The sequence below is a fragment of the Dipodomys merriami genome, unplaced genomic scaffold, assembly GCF_024711535.1.
Source record: "Dipodomys merriami isolate MVZ:Mamm:240054 unplaced genomic scaffold, mDipMer1.0.p SCAF_2, whole genome shotgun sequence".
NCBI classification, from domain to species: domain Eukaryota; kingdom Metazoa; phylum Chordata; class Mammalia; order Rodentia; family Heteromyidae; genus Dipodomys; species Dipodomys merriami.
The window spans coordinates 56,988,800-57,013,177 of NW_027203381.1; the positions used below are offsets into that span (position 1 = coordinate 56,988,800).

Sequence of the window (24,378 nt, forward strand, 5' to 3'; positions counted from 1 at the left end):
CAAACTGCTATCCTCAGATCACAAGCCTCCTGAATAGCTAAGATTTCAGGTAATAGCCACTGGAGCCTGGCTTGTAATTGGTCTTAACATAAAATTTATTTCTTATTGTGAGTATGGTTAAAAGGTTGAACACTACTGATTATATATGTATTTTTTTAACTTCTGAAACAAAGATAAATTGTTTTCTTCTCTTGTGTTAGGAGTGAAACTTAGCATACCTGCTCCAACATAGTTTACAGCTTTCGCAGCTCTGACTGCAGCTTCTCCTAGCTTTCTTCTTACTTCAGGTTTAATACCAGGCTAGGAAAAAGGATTAAAACACATCTGCATTACTACTTTGACTTGCTGGAGATTTCCATCTAATGTAATATCATATTTTTATTTAGCAAACAACTGTGGGAAAAAAATAAGGATTAGCAGGCATGGTACTCAGGAGACACTATGTGGGAAATGAACTACACAATTTGTTGGCAGGGACAGGAGGGGGAAATGGGGAGAGAGTAAAGGAACAGGATGACATTGTCCAAAAGGAATGTACTCATTATCTGACTTATGAAGCAATAACCCTTCTGTATGAAACCTTAATAACAATTACACATATATTTTGTTTTGTTTTGTTTTTTTGGGTCTGGTCGTGGGGCCTGTACTCTGGGCCTGGGCGCTGTCCCTCAGCTCTTCAGCTCAAGGTTAGCGCTCTATCACTTGGCCACAGCGCCACTTCCGGCTTTTTTCTTTTTTGCTTATGTGGTGCTAAGGAATCGAACCCAGGGCCTCCTGCATGCAAGGCAAGTGCTCTACCACTGAGCCACCTTCCCAGCCCCTACACATATATTTTAAAGATAAGAATTATAGCTAGTAGGAGGTTGAGATCTGACGACTGTAGTTTGAATCCAGATGGGTAAGAAAATCTCTGAGACTCATATCTCCACTTAACTACCAGAAACCCAGAAGTGGAGAGGTAGCTCAAAGTGGTAAGACATTAACCTTGAGCAAAAAGATCAGGGTCAGTGCCCAGGCCCTAAGTTCAAGCCCCATGACCAACAAAAATGAAAACAAAACAGATAAGGATTAAAAAGCTAAGGTTAATTACTCCAGTAAGAAATACTGTTCTGTGACTTAACTTTCAATATCACAAGGTTTAATGTTTTAATGTCTGTGTTACAGATATTACTTGGTATATAATTACATCCTTATGCTTTGTGTCTAGTTAGCAACTTTCATAACTATATTAAAAATACAACAACTAGTAGGAAACTTTCACTGATCTCCATTTTCCTTTGGGATGATATAGCAACTAATGACTTTCTAGAACAAAGGATTCCTTGAGATTTCATGTTAAGAAGTAAGGTTCATAAAAAGAAGTATGTATCAATCAGTAAAAATTTTAGCATTTTAAAAGAAAGCTCAAGAGAAAAATATTTAAGCAATGACTGTTTATTGAAGAATTAGCATTTACCAGTTGCTGGTGGCTTACATCTATAAACCTAATTACTCAGGAGGCTGAGATCTGAGGATCACAGTTCAAAGCCAGCCAGGGCAGGTAAATCATGAGATTCTAATTTCCAATAATCTCTCAGAAAAAGCCAGAAATGGCTCTTGAAAGCGGTAGAGTGCTAGGTCTTGAGCACAAAGAAGCTCAGGGACAAGCCCAGGCCCTAAGTTCAAGCCCCAGGACCGGCAAAAAGAAATAAAGATTCAAAAAAAGGACAAGACTATCTAAAATAATTAAAAAGGTTCAAAGAGACATAAACCATTAAAGTTAAAGTGCCAAAGAAGAGTGACTCTCTTCCATAGAAATGACCAAAGGCAGGAAGATATCTAATGCATTGTAGAAACACCAGAAACAGTTGGTAAAAACAAGTTTTTGCTATTAAAAAATACATCCAGGGCTGGGAAGGTGGCTCAGTGGTAGAGTGCTTGTCTTGCATGCATGAGGCCCTGGATTTGATTTCTTAGCACCACATAAGCAGAAAAAGCTGGAAGTGGCGCTATGGCTCAAATGGTAGAGCTCTAACCTTGAGCTGAAGAGCTGAGGTACAGTGCCAGGCCCAGAGTTCAGGCCCCACAACCAACAAAAAAACAAAACAAAACAAAACAAAACAAAACCCTTCCAATTAATCGGATCATTCTTGTTCCACTCCTGCAACTAATTCCAGTGAATTATAATTGAAAATGGGAAAGGAAACCTCACAACCCAGCTGGTAACTCTTCAGCTGACAGATCAGAGTAGATTTTCTGAGATTTTTTTTTTTCTGGAAGGAACATGGCCCTAATGTGCCTGGCCTTGGAGCATCGACGAGCTCCAGATCCCCAGCCCTGAAGCAAGGTCTTATGGTTACACTGCTGCTAGGAAGCTGGTATCCAACAGGACTTTGAGGGGTAGGAGACACTTCTGAGACAGATGGGAACCAGGTGTGCATTCCAGAGAAGTTCAGAACGCTTCCTTTGTGGATCCTTACCGCTGGGGCCTCCTCAATGATCTTCTGATGTCGCCTCTGCACGCTACAGTCTCTTTCAAACAAGTACACTGCATTGCCATGGTGATCACCAAACACCTGGACTTCCACATGCCTATTTAAAAGCAAACACGTTGGTTAAGGGTGATGAATGTCACATTCCAAATGGTTGGCTCTAATCAGGATTCCCCCATTTTCATTTTTCTCTTGTTTTTTTCTTTTTAGACCTGGTATTTTGACTTCAAAATAGAAGTTATAGATTTAGAAACAGAACTACATTCTTGTCTAATCTCATTTGTACAACAGATATTTGAGAGGAAAATAATTATATATCTGAAATATTTGGAAAACTAAAGACTGAAAATACAGAAAACTCAAAATATAAAATTCACATCGTTAAGGGAAAGACTGGCAAATCTGACTACATAAAAGTTACAAGTTACAGTTATCTTTCATATGATCATTTTATAACTTTATAAGCAGACTTAAAAATTTTTTTTATATCATATGTTTACTTATTTAACCAGTCCTGGGGCTTGAACTGAGGGCCTGGGCACTGTCCCTGAGCTTCTTTTGCTCAAGGCTAGCACTTTACCAGTTGTGCCGCAGCACCAATTCTAGCCTTTTCTGTTTATGTGGTACTGAGGAACTGAACGCAGGGTTTTATGTATGCTAGGCAAGCACTCTACCACTAAGCCACATTCCCAGCCCCTATATCAGACTTTATAAACCATGGAAAACTGTAATCAAAATGTCTCATCCACAAAAAACCTAAGAAATAAATTAAGTGACACATAAGATAAACAAATATAGACTACTTAGTATTTTAAGAATATGCTTAACCCGGCCATATGACTTCACTATCACTTTAAGGGGTTAGATTTGAACATACGACTTTTGGAAAGACCCAGGCCACAGGACATGGTAGTAGGGTGGAGGGGAGTAAAGCAGCCTTATTATAAGGTCAGATTAAATCATAGTCTTCTTGTGGGCCTGTGCTTGAACTATAACCTTCAGTAGTGTCTCTTAATTTTGTTCATTTTCTCTCTTCAGTGAGCCAGGAAACATAGAGGAGGTTACTGCTAGCTAACTTCCTCCAGGGACAGAAAGGACTTTGGCAGTTTCTCAGGGAATTAGGAGTTGGTGGTCCTTTTGCTAAGAAGAACAGAATGTTCTGAGTCTATTGCAAAGCAATTACTTTCCTTTTCATGGATACGCCTTGTGAGAATCTACCAGGGCTTCTGGAGGCAAGACACCACTAAGGAGAGTGAGCCAGCCCAGGATGAGTAGCTGGATTACGTGTGAGCCATCAGCGCCCAGCTCCATTTCTATATTTTATAGAACACACAAATACATTGCTTTTGTCATTTAGTTTAAGAAGTCAAGAGTCAGGACAAAAGCTGTCTACCTTGGTGTGTCCACAAACTTCTCAATGAGCATGGCATCATCATTGAAAGACTTCTTTGCTTCTCTCCGAGCCGATTCTAATTGCTCTTGAAATTCTTTTTCCGATCGAACGATCCTCATGCCCTAGGAGAGATAGGATGGCTATGACTGCAAGATAAATAAAGCAAAGATGACTTGGCTGAATTTGCAAAGGCAAATACCCAGTGCTCACCTTTCCCCCTCCGCCTCGGACGGCTTTAATCATGACTGGATAACCAATTCTCCCAGCGTGCTCCTTCAGGCACTGGGTGGACTGGTCCTCGCCGTGGTACCCTTCAATAACAGGCACTCCAGCAGCAGCCATGATGGATTTGGATGTACTGTGGAGTGAAAACACCAAGATGCCTGATCTATGAATTCTTTCATAGAGGGGAAACACAGATATAGCCTAGTCCACAAATTACAATGAATTCTAAGAAACTATCCCATACACACAAATAATATTAACATATAATAATATTAACATATAATGATATTAACATATAATACATATAATATATGATAAATATTAATATATATACTAACTTGCTTGTTGCTTTTTCTCACATCATATGGCAGCCCATCCCACCTTTTACTCAGTGTACAGATTAGAATCCCTAATTGAATATTTTCTGTAACTCAGTGGAGTTTTCTTACATGGGCAGGTAAGTCACTTACATCCATGGCAACAAAATGGTAGGATTAAATTGCCCACTGGAGGTAAAAAAAAGATCTGTATCAAATAACCTTTGTGTAGTCTATTTAGAAAGATATGAACTCATACCTCTTTATTCCCATGTCTCTAATTGCAGAAGAAGGAGGACCTACAAAGATAATCCCTTCTTGCTTACAAAGTTCAGCAAATTCCATGTTTTCTGAAAGAAACCCATATCCTGGATGGATAGCCTAGAGTGAAAAATAAAATGACACCCTTGTTAGTTCTCAACTGGCTGGGCTTGGAGACATTGCCTAAACCAGAAGAAGAATCTTTTCTTTTGAGATGCTGGGAAATCAAGCTCAGGGCCTTTGCACAGGCTAGGCAAGTGTGCTACCACTGAGCTACATTCCCAGTTCTGTATTTCTTTTTGCTGTTGTAAGATATATATACATAACTTAAAATTTACCTCTTGACCTTTTCTCTCCAGTACCAAGGTTTGAACTCAGAGTCTCAAGCTTTTGTTTGGCTTGCTTGCTGTCTCATAGCTGGCATTTAGGCCATGCCTCTAGCCAGCTTTTGGCTAATTGTTTTGGAGATGGGATCTCTCAGACTTTTCTGCCCTAGCTTGCCTTGACCTACAATCCTCCAGATCTCAGCTTCCTGAGCAGCTAGGATTATAGATATGAGCCACTAGTGCCCAGCAACACTTCAACCCCTTTGAAGTACATAATTCAGTGGCATGGAGTACATTCACATTGCTGTACAGTCATTACCACCATTCATCTCCAGAACATTTTCATCATCCCAAACAACTCCCACTTCCTTCTCTCTCTAGTCTCTGGCAATCTCTATTTTATTTCACACCTCTGTGAACTTGCCTAGTCTGAGCACCTCATATAAATGGAATTATTTTGTTCTTGTGGATTTGGCTTATTTCACTAAGCATAATGTTTCCAAAGTTCATCCATGTTGTAGCAGGTATCAGAATTTTATTCCTTTTTAAAGCTGAATAATATTTCACTGTTTGTATGTAATCTACATTTTGTTTATCCATTCATCTGCTGATAGACATATGAGTGACTCCTATATTTTATCTACTATGAGTAATGCTGTGATGGACAGTGGTACACAAGTATCTGACTCCCTGGTTTAAATTCTTTTAGATACGTAACTAGAAATGGAAACTACTGGGTCACACGATCATTTGGTAATCTACAGCAACTCTGTCCTTTAATTAAAATAATACTGCTATTAGGGAAGAATGCCAAAGATAAGGGTTTCAGAGTGATAAGGGTGATGTGTGTGCTCTGTCTCTGTGTAAAACTAGCCTGAAAGTGAAACCATAATATCTAAAAGCTGGAAAGAGCCCACTGGGGCAATAATACACTATTATCTTCAAGCCACAATCTATGTTATCTGTCTAGAACATAGTCAAGAAGCAAATTCAATAAATCATATATCACATCACACACACACATACACAGAGGGGGGAGAGAGAAAGAGAGGGAGGGCTTAGTGAAAGAGGAACCTAGTCGGCTCTAATTTACTCAGAATTTTAACAAATTTTAACAAATCTGTTTATCTGGCTCTGAAGGGAAATCAGAAACTGAAGAAGAGCAAAATTTGAAAGAGTAAACACACCAATAACAATCACAGATTTAGCCAAAGAAAGAAAGAGGGGGGCAGAAGTGGCTTCCATACTTTAATAAAGGATAAAACTTGGGGGCTGGGCAGGTGGCTCAGTGGTAGAGCACTTGCCTTGCATGCATGAGGCCCTGGGTTCGATTCCTCAGCACCACATAAGCAGAAAAAAAAAAAGCTGGAAGTGACACTGTGGCTCAAGTGGTAGAGTACTAGCCTTGAGCTGAAGAGCTGAGGGACAGCGCCCAGGCCCAGAGTTCAGGCCCCACGACCAGACCAAAAAAAAAAAAAAGGATAAAAATTGGTTCTTTTAAAATAATAAGTGTATTATAATAAGCAGAATACAAAAAGAGAGTAAAGCTTAGCCAATAGTTAAGTTCAAAGAACATTTCCAAATTAAAGGGGTAAGCTTCAGAAATCTGGTAAACTCATGAACAGCACAACACATAGCATTCTTTTATGTGTGTAATTGTACAAGGAGGGAGTACCATACTATTTCCCTTGTGCAAGACCTTCTTTTAACTTGATTTACCACTCTGTTGTTCTCTTCCCTCCCTCCCTATTCACTCAGTTCCCTTATGCTATCTTCACAGAGGCATTGCATTTCAGTATTATTCATCTTTCTTCATTCTCCTTTCCTCTCCTTCTACCCTCTTGTTCCTCAAACTGTCCCACAGTTTCCATTACATTCTATTACACACATAAATATGTATATGTATATATGTTTGTGTAAATCAGTGAATAAATCTATCTTCAATAATAGCAAAAAAATTGCAATATTTGCTTTCTGGGCTTGGTTTATCTTGTTCAACACAATCTTCAAGCCACATGCTGGTGGCTCAAACCTGCAATCCTAGCTATTCAGAAGGCTAATATTAGAAGTTTGTGGTTCAAAGTCAGCCTGGGCAGAAAAGCCCTGAAGACTCTTATCTACTATTAACCAGCAAAAACCTGGAAGTGGAGCTGTGGCTCAAGTGGTAAGAGTGCCAGCCCTGAGTGAAAAACTCAAATGAGAACAAAGCCCAAGTTCAAGTCCCAGAATTGGCGCAAAAAAGCAAAGTAAACAAAAAACAAGACCTGCATACAGTTCCATCCATTTTCCTACAAATAACACCTTTTGGCGGGTGTGGGAACCAGAGCAATGAGGGAGGACTAATAGGAAGGGTGAATAGGATAAATATAGTTCAAAGTATTTTATATGCATGTATGTTGAAATTATTGTAAGAAGGGCAGTGGGGGGAGGGTAGGAGTGAATTACATCAGGGTACATTGTGTACATAGATGGAAGATGAACTCCCCTTGTACTACTAATATTGTCAAAGAAAAAATGTAAAAAGAGCCAGGCAGTAGTGGCTCATGATTGTAATCCTAGCTGCTCAGAGGCTGAGATCTGAGGATCCTAGTTCTAGCCAGGCAGGAAAGTCTGTGAGACTCTTATCTCCAATTAATCACAGAAACACCCAGTAGTAGAGCTATGGCTCAAGTGGTAGAGCACTAGCTTTGAGCACAAAAGAAAGTTCAGTGACAGCACCCAGGCCATGAGTTCAAGCCTCAGAACCTGAGTTCTGAGTAAAATGAAACCTGAATAAAAAGAAGGCATCTTAACAGAAAAGAAAAGAAAAGAAAAGAAAGAGGTTGGGCTGGGATGTAGCTCAGTGGCAAAGCACTTGCCTAGCAAGTACAACGTCCTGGGTTCGATCCCCAGTACCAAAAAAAAAAAAAAAAAAAAAAGACAAAAAAAAATACAGTTAAAAAAAAAAACCCAAACAAAAAGAACCCAACCCTTTATGGGCTGGGAAGATGGCTCAGTGGTAGAGCGCTTGCCTTGCATGCATGAGGCCCTGGGTTCGATTCCTCAGCACCACATAAGAAAAAAGCTGGAAGTGGCGCTGTGGCTCAAGTGGTAGAGCGCTAGCCTTGAGCTGAAGAGCTGAGGGACAGCGCCCAGGCCCAGAGTTCTGGCCCCATGACCGGACCAAAAAAAAAAAAAAAAAAAAGAAAGAGGTTGGGCATTGGTGGCTCATACCTATAATCCTAGCTACTCAGGAGGTTGAGATCTGAGGATCATGGTTCAAAGCCAGCCCAGGCAGGAAAGTCCGTGAGATTCTCATCTCCAATAAACCACTCAGAAAACCGTGGCGCTGTGGCTCAAGTGGTGGAGCCCTGATCTGAAGAGCTGAGGGATAGTGCCCAGGCCCAGAGTTCAAGCCCCATGACTGATAAAAAAAAGAAAAGAAAGAACAGAAAGAACAGGAGCATAGCTCAAGTGATAGAGTGCCTTCCTAGCAAGTAGCATCCCTTGAGTTCAAATCCTAGTACTTAAAAAAAAGGAAAAGGAAAAAGAAACCTACATTCCAATGACAATAAAAACAAATTAATTCAGATTAAAACTTCACATTTTGCTGTGAGGGTTTCAACTTTTTTACTTTTATATAAAATGGTCAAATATTTATGTTGGGAAAGTAAAATAGGTCTACACTGTCTTCTCTGGTTATGTTTCATTTTCTGTCTCTTTGAAGAATGATTCACCAATTTGTAAGTTGATAAATTTAGTAAATTCATAAAACTGCAACCATCACTATAATCAAGTTTTAGGACACTTCCCTCATTTGAAATGTTCCCTGTACTCACAAGCTGTCACCCAACCCACCTCTGACCTCCATTTTTTTCCTATTTTTTTATTTTGTATTTACTTTTTTTCTTTTGTACCAGTACTAGGGCTTGAATTCAGAACCTAAGTGCTGTTCCTTAGCTATTTTGCTCAAGACTGGCACTCTACCACTTGAGCTACTGCTCCATTTTTTGTTAATCGGAAATAGGACTCTCATAGACTTTCCTGCTTGAACTGCCTTCAACTGAAATCCTCAGATTTCAAACTCTTGAGTGGCTAGGGTTGCATGAGCCACTTGTGCCTGGTTCAGTTTTTATTTAGTTTTGTCTTCTAAAACTGTTGACACAAATAGACTTTTATAGCACATCATTTTGTTGTTGTTATTGTTTTGTCAGTTGTGGGGCTTGAACTCTAGGCTTGGACACTGTCTCTGAGCTCTTCAGCACAAGGCAAGTGTTCTACCACTTGAGCCACAGCGCCACTTCCAGTTTTCTGGTGGTTAATTGGAGATAGAGACTCATGGACTTTCCTGCCTGGCCTGGCTTTGAACTGTGATCCTCATATCTCAGCCTCCTGAGTAGCTAGGATTACAGGAGTGAGCCACTAGTGCCCAGCAATTGTAGATTTTTTTTTTGCCAGTCCTGTGGCTTGAGTTCAGAGCCTGTGCATTGTCCCTGAGCTTCTTTTTTTTTTGCTCAAGGATAACAAATTTGAACTCTACTCCAGAAAATATTGTTGGTTTCTTTTCTTTTTTGTCTTGCTTATCTGTCTTGCAGAGGGAAAAGGGAGGCACAAAAATGGAGGGACAAAGGATGAACAAACGTAGCAGTGATCCTCACTAGACATTATGTTGAAATGGAACTACACAACTTGTGGGTAGGGATGGGATGGAAAAACTGGGAGAGAGTGAGGGAAGGGATGACGTTGTCCAAAAAGAAAAGTATTCTTTACCTGACTTCTGTAACTGTAGCCCTCTGTAATCACCTTTATAATAATAAAACTTTTTTTTTTTTTTGGGTCCCAGGCCTGAACTCTGGGCCTGGACGCTGTCCCTCAGCTCTTCAGCTCAAGGCTAGCACTCTACCACTTGAGCCACAGCGCCACTTCCAGCTTTTTTCTTTTTGCTTATGTGGTGCTGAGGCATCGAACCCAGGGCCTCAGGTATGCAAGGCAAGCGCTCTACCACTAAGCCACCTTCCCAGCCCCAATAAAACTTTTTAAAAGCATAAACTGTCTATAAAATTTAAATCCCATTGGGTTTGAGGTGGATCCAAAAAGTGTGCATTTCTAAGAAACTCCTAATTGGTGGTGAGAAGTGTTGTTTGGTATGGCAAAAAGGACTTCATAAATTTTGAAAAATATCATGTAGAACTTTTTGTGTATTAGATTTTATATCTGTAAAACAGATAATAATACTGTCATGTATATATTAAGTGATATTTATGTTAAAGTACATGGATTTCTACCAATAGGTATTATTATCCTCTACTTTTCTGCCTAAGAGTCTTTGACTGTATGCATTGAGAAGCCTTTAAAAACATACACAAAAACCTGTGTTATAATTAATGCCAAAATTATTCAGTTTAGAAATTTTGGTTCTAAAAAAAGGAACACAGAGACATAAATGTAAAACAACTTCATACAATCATTAATTCAATGCCCCTGGGTGTTTGCTCTTTGGGTTGCTCGTTAGTATTAAGTATTAAATGACTGGAACAAGAAATGTTAATGCTCAAGAGGGAGAAATTGGTAAGACCGAGGAGGCAAGAATTTATAAGAGGCAAGAACTGAGATGGGGGTGAAGAGCAAGACTACTGCAAATGACCCCTAATCATTCTGCCAGCTTCCAAGTCTACCAGCCAGCGAGTGATCTCATTAAAATACAAATCAGCTCAGTCACCTGCTGAATTCTTCCAAAAGCTACTTCGAATGCAATACAAAAACTCCTTGTCAAGTCCTAAATACATACAGACTCTTTTAATGTCCTAAAATAATAATGCAACCCCATCTTATGCTTCCGGGTCCACATCAATTTCTTCCTTTCTCAGTAACAAGGTCAACCTTCCATTCTGGGCTTTGAAAGAGGCTCTGAAGTTTTGCCAGGTAGGTTTGGTTGGGTTCTCTACCTATAACCACTGGAAATGGGCAGTTTTCCTATACCTCCATCTTGGGAAGAAGCAGTTGATTCCAATTTTCAGCTTTATTAGCACTCCTGATAGGAGTTAGTTGAAAAGCAAGCAGTCAAGGAATTGTGGCCTAAACAACTGACAAGCTGATAAGACAAAACAAGTCTAGAAAAGTATGAGGAAGTAAGAAATACAAAAGAATGTAGAAATAGGACAGGACATTAAATCTTTGGCACCACAGCGTTACAGGAAACAGAAGAGAGACCTACCAATCAGAATGCCGTCTTCCAGGACTCCAATTCTCACTATTTAACCCAAAGCCAAGCTCTAATAAGGAGGATGGCACTGGATGACTGAGATGGGCTGATTATCTGTATTCCAGTAGCATATCTATGCCACATGCTCTTTCTCTGCCATATTTCCTAATACATTTTCCTATTGTGAGAAAAGTGTCTTTTCTATTAGAGTAGTTTGATTCCTTTCTGTTAATCTTGTGAGAACTGATTTTTCTGAAAAGTTCTGGCTCTGGCCAGGTGGCTTGGCCCTTGTTAATTACATTTTAGTTAAATCCTTTTCCTGCTGCACATGAACTAAGACATCCTATTAGAAGCTCCTTGCATTTTAGTTACATCCTGTTAACTAAACCACATCCTTTTGCAGATTGTGAACCTGAGGTCAGCCAATGGGAGCAGAGGGGCAGGGTCTGCCGTGTTAAGGATAAAAAGGGAGCAGCCTGCCTGTTCTGTGTGCTTGCTTGCAGATTTTTGGCTGATGGTGCACCCTTCTACTGAAGTAAATTTTGCCTTGCCAAGTTCCTTTCAAATTGATGTCCTTATTTCCTCAACATTCTCAACATACTGAACTATTTCTAATGCTATCATCTTTACGATGTTCAGGTCTTGCCTGAATTTTCTCTTGTCAGATGCAAATAATAAAGGTCAATTTAGCTGCATTAAATTTCTGGTAACATATTTGGTACATTGGCAGGGAATTAGAGACTATATATGTCTTTTTCTGACTTGGGTTCATCAAAAGGTAACATGGTCACAAGCTGCATTACTATATGCCCTGCTGCTAGATAAGGCCTCTCCCCAGATCAGAGCTACAGCTGCAGAAGTGTCCGCCTCCAGCTTCTTCTCCAAACCAAGAGGCTGCTCACTTTGTATCTCTGAGAAGCTTACACTTTATCCTCTGTTATTCTACTCTCTGACACTGATGGAGGGAACTCCTAGCCTTAGCAATGCCAACAGAATGCTTTTCCTTAAATATCTTAGATGGCAGGCCCCTTCTCATCCCTTAGGTCTTAGTTCAATTGTTATCTTCTAACTACTTTATTTAGAAGTAACTCCCACCCAATCTTCATCTTTTTATACTGCTTTACTTTCTTCCCAATAGTATAACTCTGCTTCTTGAATTACTGGTTTCAATATTTATTATGTACTTCACAACTACACTGGAGCTACACAGGGGAGACTGGCTGACTTATTCATTGTGGTATGTAGGCTTGGAAGCTGCCACTAAGCAGGTGGCCATGTGGTGTTTGTTGAGAATAAATATGAAAGTGAAAAGAAAGGGGGAAGAGATTGTTAGGTGATAGAACCATGTAAAAAATGCATGAAGAAGAAATAGGCTTGAAGCATAAAGGAGAGGAAGAGTCATTATTACTGAAAGAAAGAAATGGAGATAAAACAAGTTTGGCAATAGAATGGGACCATATTTGAAACTCTTTTAAAGCCAAGCTGAAAAGTCTCAACTTTTAACCACTGAAGATTGACCAACTGGATAGGATGGGGAAAACATGAAGTTTTCAAAGCAACAGGGTGGGGACAGGAGATACCAATGGAATGTGTATAAAGAGTGTTTATCCAGTAGAGAAAAGATTTGGTTGAGTTGGTAAGAGAATTAGAAATAGCAAATTTAGCTGAGGCTCAAAAATCCAGATTTAAAAGACAAATCATGCAATCTGTGTGACAAAAAGAACTATCTCTTGAAATATTTCAAATAAAGATTCCACAGAAATTGGTTCCTATTTCATTTAAAAAGATGTAGAAGAGATGTAATGAAATCCAATTTGGGGTCTGGGCATATTGGTAGTAGGGTTTTAGAATGAGATTGGAAGATCAGAGGGAAGAGATTTCTCTTCTGATTATATTTCACACTGTGATGTGAGCAAGATCTACTTCTCTCCAAACATCAAATGCTTTTGGAAGTGAAAGAGCTGAATTTCACCTCTCTTAACTTTATGGTTAGGCCCTCCCTCAACTTATTCCCAAAGAACTAAAGAACACAGTATAGAAGGAACATAGTAGAGCAAGTGAAGAATGAGGAGCATCATACTTAATAAATAAAATAATAACTCAATCACCAAATATAAAAATTTTGATTCAAAAGAATTTATGTAAGTAATTTTGAATACATTTATTCCTTCCCACAGCTCTTACCTGTGCAGCAGAGATTTTGGCCACTTGAATGATCTTCTCCATAGAGAGGTAACTCTGCTGTGAGGGGGCTGGGCCAATGGAATATGCTTCATCTGCCTGTTTAAGAATATTACATGCTTAAAAGATGACACGGTTGGTACATATTTGGATGCATATAGAACCACTTCTGGGTCATTTTGTTGTCACAAATTAAAAATGCTGTACACAACGACAAGAGCAATGAACAGAGACAATGAGCATGGGAAGTAGAAGCACCAGCTCATAACTATGTTATTACAATGAACATACTGCCCAAACTTGGTATATCGCATACAAACTATACAGTAAAATAAAATTAAAATGTTCACAAGTATAAAAGCAATTGGCAGGGCTGAGAATGTGGCTTAGTGGTACAGTGCTTACCTAGCACGCACAAAGCCCTCGGTTTGATTCCTCAGCACCACATAAACAGAAAAAGCCAGAAGTGGTGCTATGGCTCAAGTGGCAGCGTGCTTGCCTTGAGCAAAAAGAAGCTCAGGGACAGTGCTCAGGCCCTGAGTAAAGCCCTGGGACTGGCAAACAGACAAACAAAAAACCAAAACAAAAAGCAATGGGCATTGATTGGTCAGTCATGATATCATTTGTAACAATAATAATCTCTGATAAATTTAAATGTACCAAATATACAAAATGTACCAGATATAAATAGTAAGAAAAAATTTAGAAACTTTATATAGAGGATAATAATGTTCCTTTCATATATTTGAGAAATATTCTATGCTATCCTTTAAAACTTTTATAGTCATAGCATTCCTTGAAATAGACTAGAAAAAAACAGACATTTATTCATATACTCATGAGTATTAATTCATTTGTTCAAAGGCTTACTGAATATATACTATATGTCATATGCTTTGCAGCAGGAGCTGTATTTACAGCAGTAAACAAGATGATGGAACAGACATTAAACAGTCACACACTTTTTGACAGCTGTGATAAAGGCCCTAGAGGAAAGACCAAGGACCTAACAGATGTAAGAGGAATCCTGGAGATGGTCTGAAGTGGCTGGAACAAGCTGAAAGGAAGATTCCCCAATGATGACTGGGACTTGGCCTGGCAAATGGATGGAGAAGCTTGAACTGGGGACAGGAATGGAGATGGAGATGAGCCTTCCACAGAGAGAAAACAACATATGTGGGAAAGTTCTGATGACAGAAGGAATCTGGCCCATTTGAGCAACTGACAAGCCGTTGTCACTAAACACAGAGAGTGGGGGTTTAAGGAGCAGAGATGGGTTTGGATGGTGGTAGGAAGAAGATACTGTAGATTTAGGGGGAGGTTAGAAAGTGTTAGGTTTTCTCCTAAAGAAATACAAGATATTTTTTAAAGGGGAAGGGAGGGTTTTAGTTTTTAAGTTTAAAAAGCACAAATCTAATCCATTCACATGCTGAAGAACATGAATAATGGCAAAAAGGCAAAGTAGCCTTCAGTGCTGCCTCTTCCCTTCCACACTTCACTAGAACCATTTTTATATTTTAAAATTATTTTTAATCTAACAAGTCACAGAAAGGGTTACAGGATTTAATGTAGAGGAATAACAAGAACAAGGTTATCTTTTAAACTCTCAGTCTGACTGAAATGTAAGAAACAGATTGCAGAAGGGGCCAAAAGAGTAAGCAGGAAGATGACTTTGGGAGGTTAGGCAAGAGGTGACTGTGGTTTTACTGGGGGTACAGGTCGGAGAAACAGGAAGAAGTGAGCAGAGGTGTCTGGGATAGAATTAACAGCACTGGTGACTTTGTAGATAATGGGAGGATGAAGGATAGACAGTAGGGAGAAAGAGAAAGATTTTCAAAGAATCCCAGATCTCTGGAAATACTATTTTTTTTAAAAAAAAAAGTGTTATTGTCTAAAATTTGGTACAGATGAAACATCAGGAATTCAATAATAGATATATTAGTTTGGTACTTGTGACATACAACAAAGTGGAGACATAAAGTAGGCAGTTGGGTATCAATATGTCATGCTCAAAAGGAAGTCTGAGGTAGAAACAGGAATTTGGGAGGTTTTCACAAAGTTACTGGAGTAGGTAAGATAAACTAGAATGAAAGAAAACAGTGAGAGCCGAGAAGGTCAAAGACTAAGTCCTTAGAACATCAACATTAAGGGTTGAAGTTCATCAAGATGAGTGGGAGACAACAAAAGGACATTAAGACAGGGTCAGAGGTCTGAAAGTGAGAAGAATCTGAATAATGTTCAATGATGCTACATGATGGTAAGAGGCCAAATCAACTGCATCAGATTTAGTGATACAGACATTATTAAGGATGTGCACAGGGACTGTGCCAATGAGCTCAACAGGTGTGAACAGAGAAAAGAGTGGAAGATTTAAAAAAAAAAAAGAGCAGAACAAATACTTCTTAAATTGGCAATAAATGGGGGAAGAAAGAAAGCAAAGTGGATAAAAGGTAATGTAGAGGCAGCAATAGTTACGAAGATGGACAAGTGATAATCTATGAAAATGATTTTAGGAAAAATCCAGTAGAGAATGATTAAAGACACACCACTGAAAATAAAGTTGTACCCTTTTCTTTAATGACTAATATCTAAAACTGACAAATCATTAACATACCATATGGTAAGTGATGCTCTCTGGTATAGGTCTATAATGTGAAATAGTTAGTCAAGCCAATTAACATATCACCTGGCTTTACTGACACTTATGTATGGTGAGACATTTGAAATTCATGTTCTTAGTTATCTGAAGAAAATTCAATCTTTTCTTCTTTTTTCTTTCTACACTGTGATTCTGGGGCTTGAACCAGGACCTGGATGCTAGTCACATGCCCTACCACTGAGATCACCCTGAGCCCAGGTGAATTCCTCCAAAGGCAAGGAGAGAAGGACTCCAGAGCCCAGGCCGAGGCCATCCAAGATGAGGACAGGATGGAGGCAGAGACAGATGGGTCAGCAGATTCTGTACGGGAAGTTCAGCTCTAATTTTTCTGTGAAATCAAGATTGTCTGCTGGGAACAGGTGAATAGAGGGAGAGAATTAAGAGAGGCTGGAATGAAGCAAAACAGGTTTGAAATAGTCACTGCACAGAAGTGGCTAGTGTGCTCCCTGGAATGGCTATGTGGACCAAGCTGGTCCCAGGAATGGATGCTGGTGCTTAGAATCTCACTACAGAACATGGAAGGCCAACAGTTGGATTCATCCATGCCTGTCATTCTGTTTGGTGGATAAGAACTGATAATAACCAAAAACACGCAAAAACATGAAGGAAGGTGAATCTTTTTAGTGAGAATTTACAGATTTTACAGAATTTACAGGCTCAGTGCCAGTAAGTGGTAATTGCTAACAAAAGAGTCGTCATCTCTTCGTACATGAGGGATCTGGACATGTGCCACCCATTGGGTGAACTGATCTTGCCTTTAGATCAGCTATGCCATTGAGCACACTTTGGTTCAACTAGTATTGTATTTTTAAGTGTTCCCAAGTGGGAGTAGTTTGAACTTATACACATCTTAAACTCTGTTAACTCTAACACATAAGTGATCACTTACAAGATTTAGCTTGCTGCTTTTAATAACATACCATATCTACATGCATGGAATTCCTGTCAGCTTCACTGTACACAGCCACCGACTGCACACCCATTTTTTTGGCTGTTCGTATCACCCTGCAGGCAATTTCTCCTCTGTTGGCAATGAGGATCTTGGTAATGTTTCTTCCTGTTCAAAATACCATGAAGACCATACACACATGTTACTGAGGAGCAAGAAATGAGAAGGAAGATATTATTAACCAGTTCATAAGGATTTCTTTTGGTAAAATTCACATAATGGAGCCTAAAATTAATTTAAAAACTAAAAAGCTCATTTTTTTCAACTCATTAAAGTTCAAAATATCCTTACTAATATAAACTCTTCATATGTACATGCACACACACACATACTCACACACACACACACACACACACACACACACACACACACACTCTGAAATTAACCAGCCTTTTGGGTTTAAAATAAAATTATACTAGTTTAAAAAGTCACCATAGTTATAATTAATCATTAATAAGTATCTTCTATGTTTTAAGTCTTATGATAAAGTCTTGATTTTAATTCTTACATTATCATAATTATTATTTTCTTTTGTGCTGGTATCAGGGCTTGAATTTAGGGCCTGAGTGCTGGCCCTGAGGTTTTTAGTGCAAAGCTAGTATTCTACCACTTAAGCCCCAGCTCCATTTCTGGCTTTTCTGGTGGCTAACTGGAGATAAGAGTCTCCTGGACTTTCCTGCCTGGACTGGCTTCAAACCCTGAACCTCAGATCTCAGCCTCCTGAGTAGCTAGGATTACAGACATGAGTGACAGACATCTGGCTCCTATAATTTTAAAGTGTTTTCCAGTGAGGATCTATACAGCCCAAGAATTGTCACAGTTCATAAGGTGCTGCTAGTATCGTGTTTACGTGTGTTTTGGAATAAACAGGGTTTACAGCTAAACAGTCTATACTTTTAGTACACTTTCCTAGGTCTTAATTGAGTAGTCCATCTAAAATTGTATTTGACAAAAAAAGAGACTCTGATATTTAAAAGAAATTATTTTACAAACAGTGATTCAGATCATCCTAATTATGTTTTTCTAACTAAATATATTATGAGTTCTAACAGACAGAAGTAGTGATGCAAATATAAAATATTCTTCTTTAAATTTTAGGCTCAATTGCAAGAGGGATTTGATATAAAAGAGATGGAAACTGACTTAATAATTAGCAAGAAAATTATTGTAAAAATACAATGGTTCAAAGGTTTATGAGAAACAAGTTAACTGTGTACAAATAAAGGATTAAATATTTCTCTACTTCAGTTCATAGTCTGCAGCAAAGCCAGAGTTCAAAGAATATAAAGTCTTTCAGTACCTGTGGTTGTGGTATACTTCATGGTTCTTTGCTTCCAAGAACATTTCCTATTAAAAAAAGAAAATCCAAACAGGATTATTATTAATCAGAATTTTTTTAAAAAAAACCCAGCTATTGTTTTTAAAACTTGAAACCAAGTCCAGGTAAGCCTTAAACTCACTAACAAAGTAGTTTATTAAGAATGCCATTATGGGGGGGGGGGAAGGGGGAGAAAGAACCAACAAATTTAAAAATCAAAAGTTAACATATCCTCATGGCTGTTTCCCTTTGTTCTACAAATCCTTGAATAAGTCACCTAACCTGTTTAACACTTACAGCTGGCATTTGACTAGAGTTAAGAAATGATTAAACAATCAAGGTTCTCCAAGATTATGTACTTCTAGATCATGAATTTTCAAGTTTGAAAAAGTTTTTTGAGAAGGGTTTTTTAAACTTTTTGACTTTAAGTCACAGTAAAAACTCTTCAGTATGCCAGATGACTCACCCAGCATTCTGACAGTTCTATTTATTAAATAAAACATGCTTGCCAAACTACAATTTGAAAAAAAATGTCAATCGAATTCAAGCCTCTGGTAAGAAGGTTTGACATCATAACCAAAGAGTAGAGGGAAGAAAGCTGAACAGGGTAAGCAGAAAGAAAGAATGTCAGCTGTGGAGCCAGAAGAGCTGAGTTTTCATCTGAGAATCTCTGTTCGATTGCCCTCCTAATAAGAAAGCTTAAATACTAAGGAATACAATTTTATAGATAGAGTTGAGCTCCAGAATACCACAAAGCATGATAATATCTAAGTGTTTTTACATTCTTAAGAACTTTAATGGGGAATACTATCCCAGTTGAGAATGATATTTCATATCTTGATTCAGTATTCTCTTACAAAATCTTCAAGATCTTTCCGTTTTAAAAAGATATATTTTTCCCCCAAAGTCCTTGTACTAAAAGAAAGGAAAAATGACTTGCTAGACATATCTAAACTAGAGAGAAGACTGTGAAGGTACAACAATCTTAAGTTCTGTAATAACTGTTCATGCAGTAGGTCAACATTGAAATGTTAACTTATAACTAACAGAAAGCAGGCCAGGTTTGCTCTGGTAATAAAAAAAAGAATTATTGGGGCTGGGACGGTGGCTCAGTGGTAGAGTGCTTGCCTTGCAAGCCAGAGGCTCTGGGTTCGATTCCTCAGCACCATATAAGCAAAAAGAAAAAAAAGCCAGAAGTGGCGCTGTGGCTCAAGTGGTAGAGCGCTATCCTTGAGCTGAAGAGCTGAAGGACAGCGCCCAAGCCCAGAGTTCAGGCCCCATGACCGGACCCCCCCCCCCAAAAAAAGAATTATTATACCTATTAGATTTCAACTGAAAACACAGTAGTGTTACCAATCAGTTGGATGAAACCCTTTTATTCTATCTTGAGATAAATCTTGAGTAGAAGCTCTTCCTGGCAATACTAGGCCCTAAAATACCCAAGGTCTACAGGTGGATTGGCAAAGCCAGATGCTTCAAGCCTTAAACCCTGGCCTATTGCTCCAGACTTTAGCAACCTCAGACTCTAGGTATTCAGATTTGAGGCTTATTGCTCTGGGGCTTCCAATACCAAAGGCCCTGGGCTCTTGGTAGCTACTTAATCCTCAGCTTCCAGCAGTAGTGAGTAGTAGTCTCAGAAAACAGCAAGCAGCAGCAGGCAATGCCTGCTGGTGTTACAGCTCTTGAATAGGCCTCAGGTGTTAGGATTCTCAGTCTCACAGTGACAAGTGTTGCAACCATTGGGCTGCTACTCTTACAGCTCTTGGGTCTAAGGTATCTGAGGCAGCTTTCTGCAACATTCCAGTGACCAGGGCCTGCAGTTTCTCCTGCTTAGCTCCTTACAGCCCACATTGTCTGCCTTGCAGCTGCTTCATATGGTTTGTGCCCATTTGCTCTCTGGAATCTTCAGGAATCTGCTGCTCACTGCTATTGCTGATATTGTCGCTACCTCTGCTACTGCATCACCTTTGCTATTACTACTGCTTTGCTGCCATTTCTTCCCTCTTCATGTTACCATTAGCATACTAATGGTAAAGATCAAAACTGGGTGAGAAAATACCATTTTGGGAATCCTTTTATGTGGCCTAATGTTGCAACATCAGGGGCAACACAGGAGTATCTGTTTCCAGCCAGCTTGAAAAGTGAGCCAAACATCCTGCCTAGCCAGAAAAAGGAGTGTGGCAAGGATGTTTGCTCATCTTGGTAGATATTCATGCAAATGAGGGACTGTGATGCACCAATCATGGCCTAGTCCATCATATAAATGAAAGACTACATTTGCATGACCCACAAGCCTTCTGCAGGAAGTGCTCCCCTTCTGACATGGGGTAGAGATGACTACAGGGTCATCTAGGGTTCTCAGAGGCTTGTCTGGCTTAGAGAGCCATCTCCATGGCCAGAGAAGTTGTCTGAGGCATGCCTTCCATCATGGTTATACTGGTCTTCTGCAGCTGCTAGAATATCAGAGTAATTACAAAGTGTCCAAAACAGCTAGTTGGCTTAGGGCCAGTCTAGCAAATTACCAGTAACAGGGCTGCCTGGCTGAGAATTCTCCATTTAAGATAGCCAGGGCATCAGGGAAAGGTCTAACAGTGCTCACTCAGAGTCATATTTTCCTGGCTCCCAATATCTTAGCTTATTAAAAAAAAAAAAAAGTAAACGTTAAAATGGGTGCTTACATGTTAAATCGAAATCACCTTGTACAATGAAAAAAAAAAACAATAAAAGGGGAGCTTACAATAAAGGCCTGCCATTAATAGTAACACTGACTGAAAAGTGTCCTAATGTTTAACTCTTGTCCCAGTGCCCCAGTACAGAATGGACTCCTCTAATCTGCCTCATTGGGAAATCAACAAATTGCAGAATCAATTCCATCTTATTTCTTTTCCATCTCTATTGGAAGATGTGGCAAAGCCATGAGTATGAAGACTGACAACTTTAATCCATAGGGCACAAAATAAAAATCACACCTGTGCATTAGATACATGCAATTATGCTGCAATATATTTATTTATTTTGCATATAACTATGCAACTGAGAGTGGCAATAGGATACAGGGTCACCTCAGTGCTTCTGTTCACTCAATCACATGCCTCCATTCCTGAAAGGCTGACTCTAAGGTCTGCCCTGGGAAGGCAGAGTGGACTCCTCCCTCCTCTTGGCTAAGTCTCTGCCCAGTACCTGCACCACTGAGGCAACTGGCACACCTGGAGGCAGTCACCTCCCCCCTCCTGAGGTCACATCCACATCCGGTGTAGCCACACCTTCTCCCACCCCTGGCCTTGATAAGTCCTGGTTCAATCGTTTTTAGCCTGCTGTGTGGGCTTCCAACCTGACCAGAGCCTGAAGCTTGAAAGTAAACCTTTCCCTTGCCTGAATACCACGTGCTGCTCTCTCTTTCCTCAGCTGCTGACTTAATTTACCTAACACTGACTCACAGCGATTGTACATGCGTTCCATAAAGCAGCTTCTACAGGAGGCTACTGCTCTTTCAAATCCTTCCAATTTAGTTGATGGAGGAAGTTGCCTTCCTTGCTCTTCAAGAAGGAACTATTTTTCCTGATCCCAAGTGTTTTCTAGCTCATAACATCTACTTTCTTCAAACTCTTCAGGTAGTGTCTGATAAAATTTAAGGCCTGTCCGGGGAAGATGTATTTATAAAATAGCTGATTTTTGGTAAATTTAGCTTAAGACTCTGACTAAGATCCAAGGTCATTGTTGATCTAAAACTTTCTTTGCTAACGTCTAGTAAGGACAGATAGACAGACAGACAGACAGACAGACATATACACACACATACACACACACATACATATTCACCACTTAACTATAATCCTATATCACAAAATGTTTGGAATGGTTTATCCCCTTTTCATAATCATTGCAACTATAACTTAGAACAGCAGTTAAACAACAAGCTTAAGAAGTTGCTTCTGTTGTGGCTCAAGTCACAAAGTGCCAGCCTTGAACAAAAAAGCTAAGGGACAGAGCCCAGGTTCTGAGTTCAAGCTCTACTACTAGAACACACACACACACACATACACACACGTATACATACATGCACACAAAGAAGCTGCTTCCATGGGATAACTATACTGATTCAAATTAACTTCTATTTTCATGCCTATAAACCCATGACTTTAAGATTCTTTCCTCTGAGCTATTAGAGAATAATGACAAAAAGGAAACTTAAAATTTTTTAATTCTACAAACTATTAACAGTGATAGCTATCTCAGAATGATTCATAGACAATAGATAAGCTTTGAGAGAGAAGAAAAGGGGTTGCAGTAGTTTCTTGAAGAACCCAAGACAAGTAAGGAAAAAGAGAACACAAACATTATTTCCACAAACTTTTTTCTTTGGCTTGGGCTAGGCCTCTAATTGAAAATGAAAGGCATATACAATCACTTGTGGAAAGTCAAAGGAAACAAAAAGTTGGTCTAAATGCTTCGATATGCAAAGTCTGCTTTGTGGATTGTCTCATGTGGACCTCAGTCAATTTAGTATCTTCACTCTAGCTAGGTTAGGAAATTGAAGAGAGATTAAGTAACTCAACCAAGGTCACATCTACTGAGAACTACAAGATCTTAGCCTTCCCTCTGCAGTTTGTGTCCTTAATCACTAAGCCACACTGTCTCTAGAATTATGGAGGGTGATGGTAACAATGAAGCTACCAGAGCTACTTAAAAGTCTGAAGGTGTTTTCACGATAACTGAAGCTTAGACTCTAAAATTTGGATCTGGAGTCAAGTGACACAACAACAGTGAAACAAAATAGAACAAAAGCTCACTGAGACACAACTTCTCAGCACTCTGGAAGGTAAATTTGCTCCGGTTAATTTGATTCATTCCAACAATGGGAAAGAATCCCCGAGAGTATGTCTCAGAACTGGGGAATAGCTGAACAGAAACGCACGTCCAGGGGATCCTGGCCCTCACTGCTTGGGCAGGTCTCGGATTCCACTTTATCAGAGCTGGGAGTGTAACAATGCATGAGTACTGTCAACAAACATGTGCAGTGTAACAAATGTGAGTGTAACAAACAAAGCATGCAGGAAAAGCTGGGGCCTGTCAGGAATGAGGGAGGAGAAAGGAGAGAGAAAGGAGGGGGAAGGAAGAGGAGAGAGAAGAGAGAGGAGGGAGAGGTGGGGGAGGAGGGGAGAGGAAGGAGAGGAAGAAGACGCTGCAGGCCCAGCCTCACCTTTCTCCGGGGCGGGCTGAAGGCTGGAAGGCCGGGAGTGCAGGGAGTGGGGAAGACTCCTTCCCGAGGCCAGGGCGGACCAGAACCGCGGTACGGATGGGTGTGGGTGCTCAGTGCCCTTCCACCTGGCCCCTGCCTTGGTCCTTCTGCACCTCGCGTGGCTCACGGGAGTCCGCGAACCCGCGAGCCCTAGCCCCGGCGCACAGATCCACCAGCCCTCCACCCCCCGTTACCTTGGGGGAAGCAGAATCGGGAGACGCTGCCACCGGTGCCTCTCTGCTGCCAGCAGCAGCACTGACACTGCCGAAGCCGCCATCTCCTGGAGCTGGACGCGGGTAGACCGGAGGCGCCGTCCCACACACGCAGACGCTTGCCTCTGCTCCGCACGCCGGCTGTCCTCGGCCGGCCACCGTCCGGTCCAGGGCAGGAGGGGGCGTCTCCTCAAGAGCCAATCAGTGGACTGAGGAGCGTTTCCGTGGTGGTGATTGGCCAATCCGCTCCGGCCCACGGGGGTGTGGTCTCTCCCTTCGGTCCCTTAGGTCTAGAGTGTGGGGAAGTCCCCTCAGCCTTCGCCGAGTTTTGTTCTCTGCTGGCTTTAGAAACAGCGCACCCCTGTGACCTTTAAGATAAAAATCCCGAAACCCTCCACTAACAGAAAAGTTGCAGACCAATGTTTTCACCTAGATTTCTCAGAATGTATTTTTTGTTTGCTTTCTCTCTTACGTCTGATCTATCTATCTATCTATCCATCTATCTATCTATCCATCATCTATCTATCTATCTATCTATCTATCTATCTATCTATCTATCTATCTATCTATCTATCTATCTATCTATCTATCTATCTATCTAGAATGAAAACAAAATTGAAAGAACTTTTAAATTATTAGGAAGCAG

At 40.1% G+C, this 24,378-nt stretch overlaps 1 protein-coding gene across 1 annotated transcript in view; it reads right to left on the minus strand.

Moving 5' to 3' along the window:
- Positions 1-23,880, minus strand: part of Mccc1 (methylcrotonyl-CoA carboxylase subunit 1) — a 61,180-nt gene extending 37,300 nt beyond the window's left edge. The window contains exons 1-9 of the mRNA XM_070029670.1: positions 23,715-23,880; positions 18,264-18,310; positions 16,935-17,071; positions 13,359-13,454; positions 4,666-4,787; positions 4,075-4,222; positions 3,865-3,986; positions 2,460-2,571; positions 219-300 (exon numbers count right to left, since the gene is read on the minus strand). Of these exons, the coding sequence (XP_069885771.1) occupies positions 219-300; positions 2,460-2,571; positions 3,865-3,986; positions 4,075-4,222; positions 4,666-4,787; positions 13,359-13,454; positions 16,935-17,071; positions 18,264-18,310; positions 23,715-23,797 (949 nt within the window). The 5' untranslated portion in view covers positions 23,798-23,880. The remainder of the gene's footprint in view (positions 1-218; positions 301-2,459; positions 2,572-3,864; positions 3,987-4,074; positions 4,223-4,665; positions 4,788-13,358; positions 13,455-16,934; positions 17,072-18,263; positions 18,311-23,714) is intronic.
- Positions 23,881-24,378: the final 498 nt, after the last annotated feature.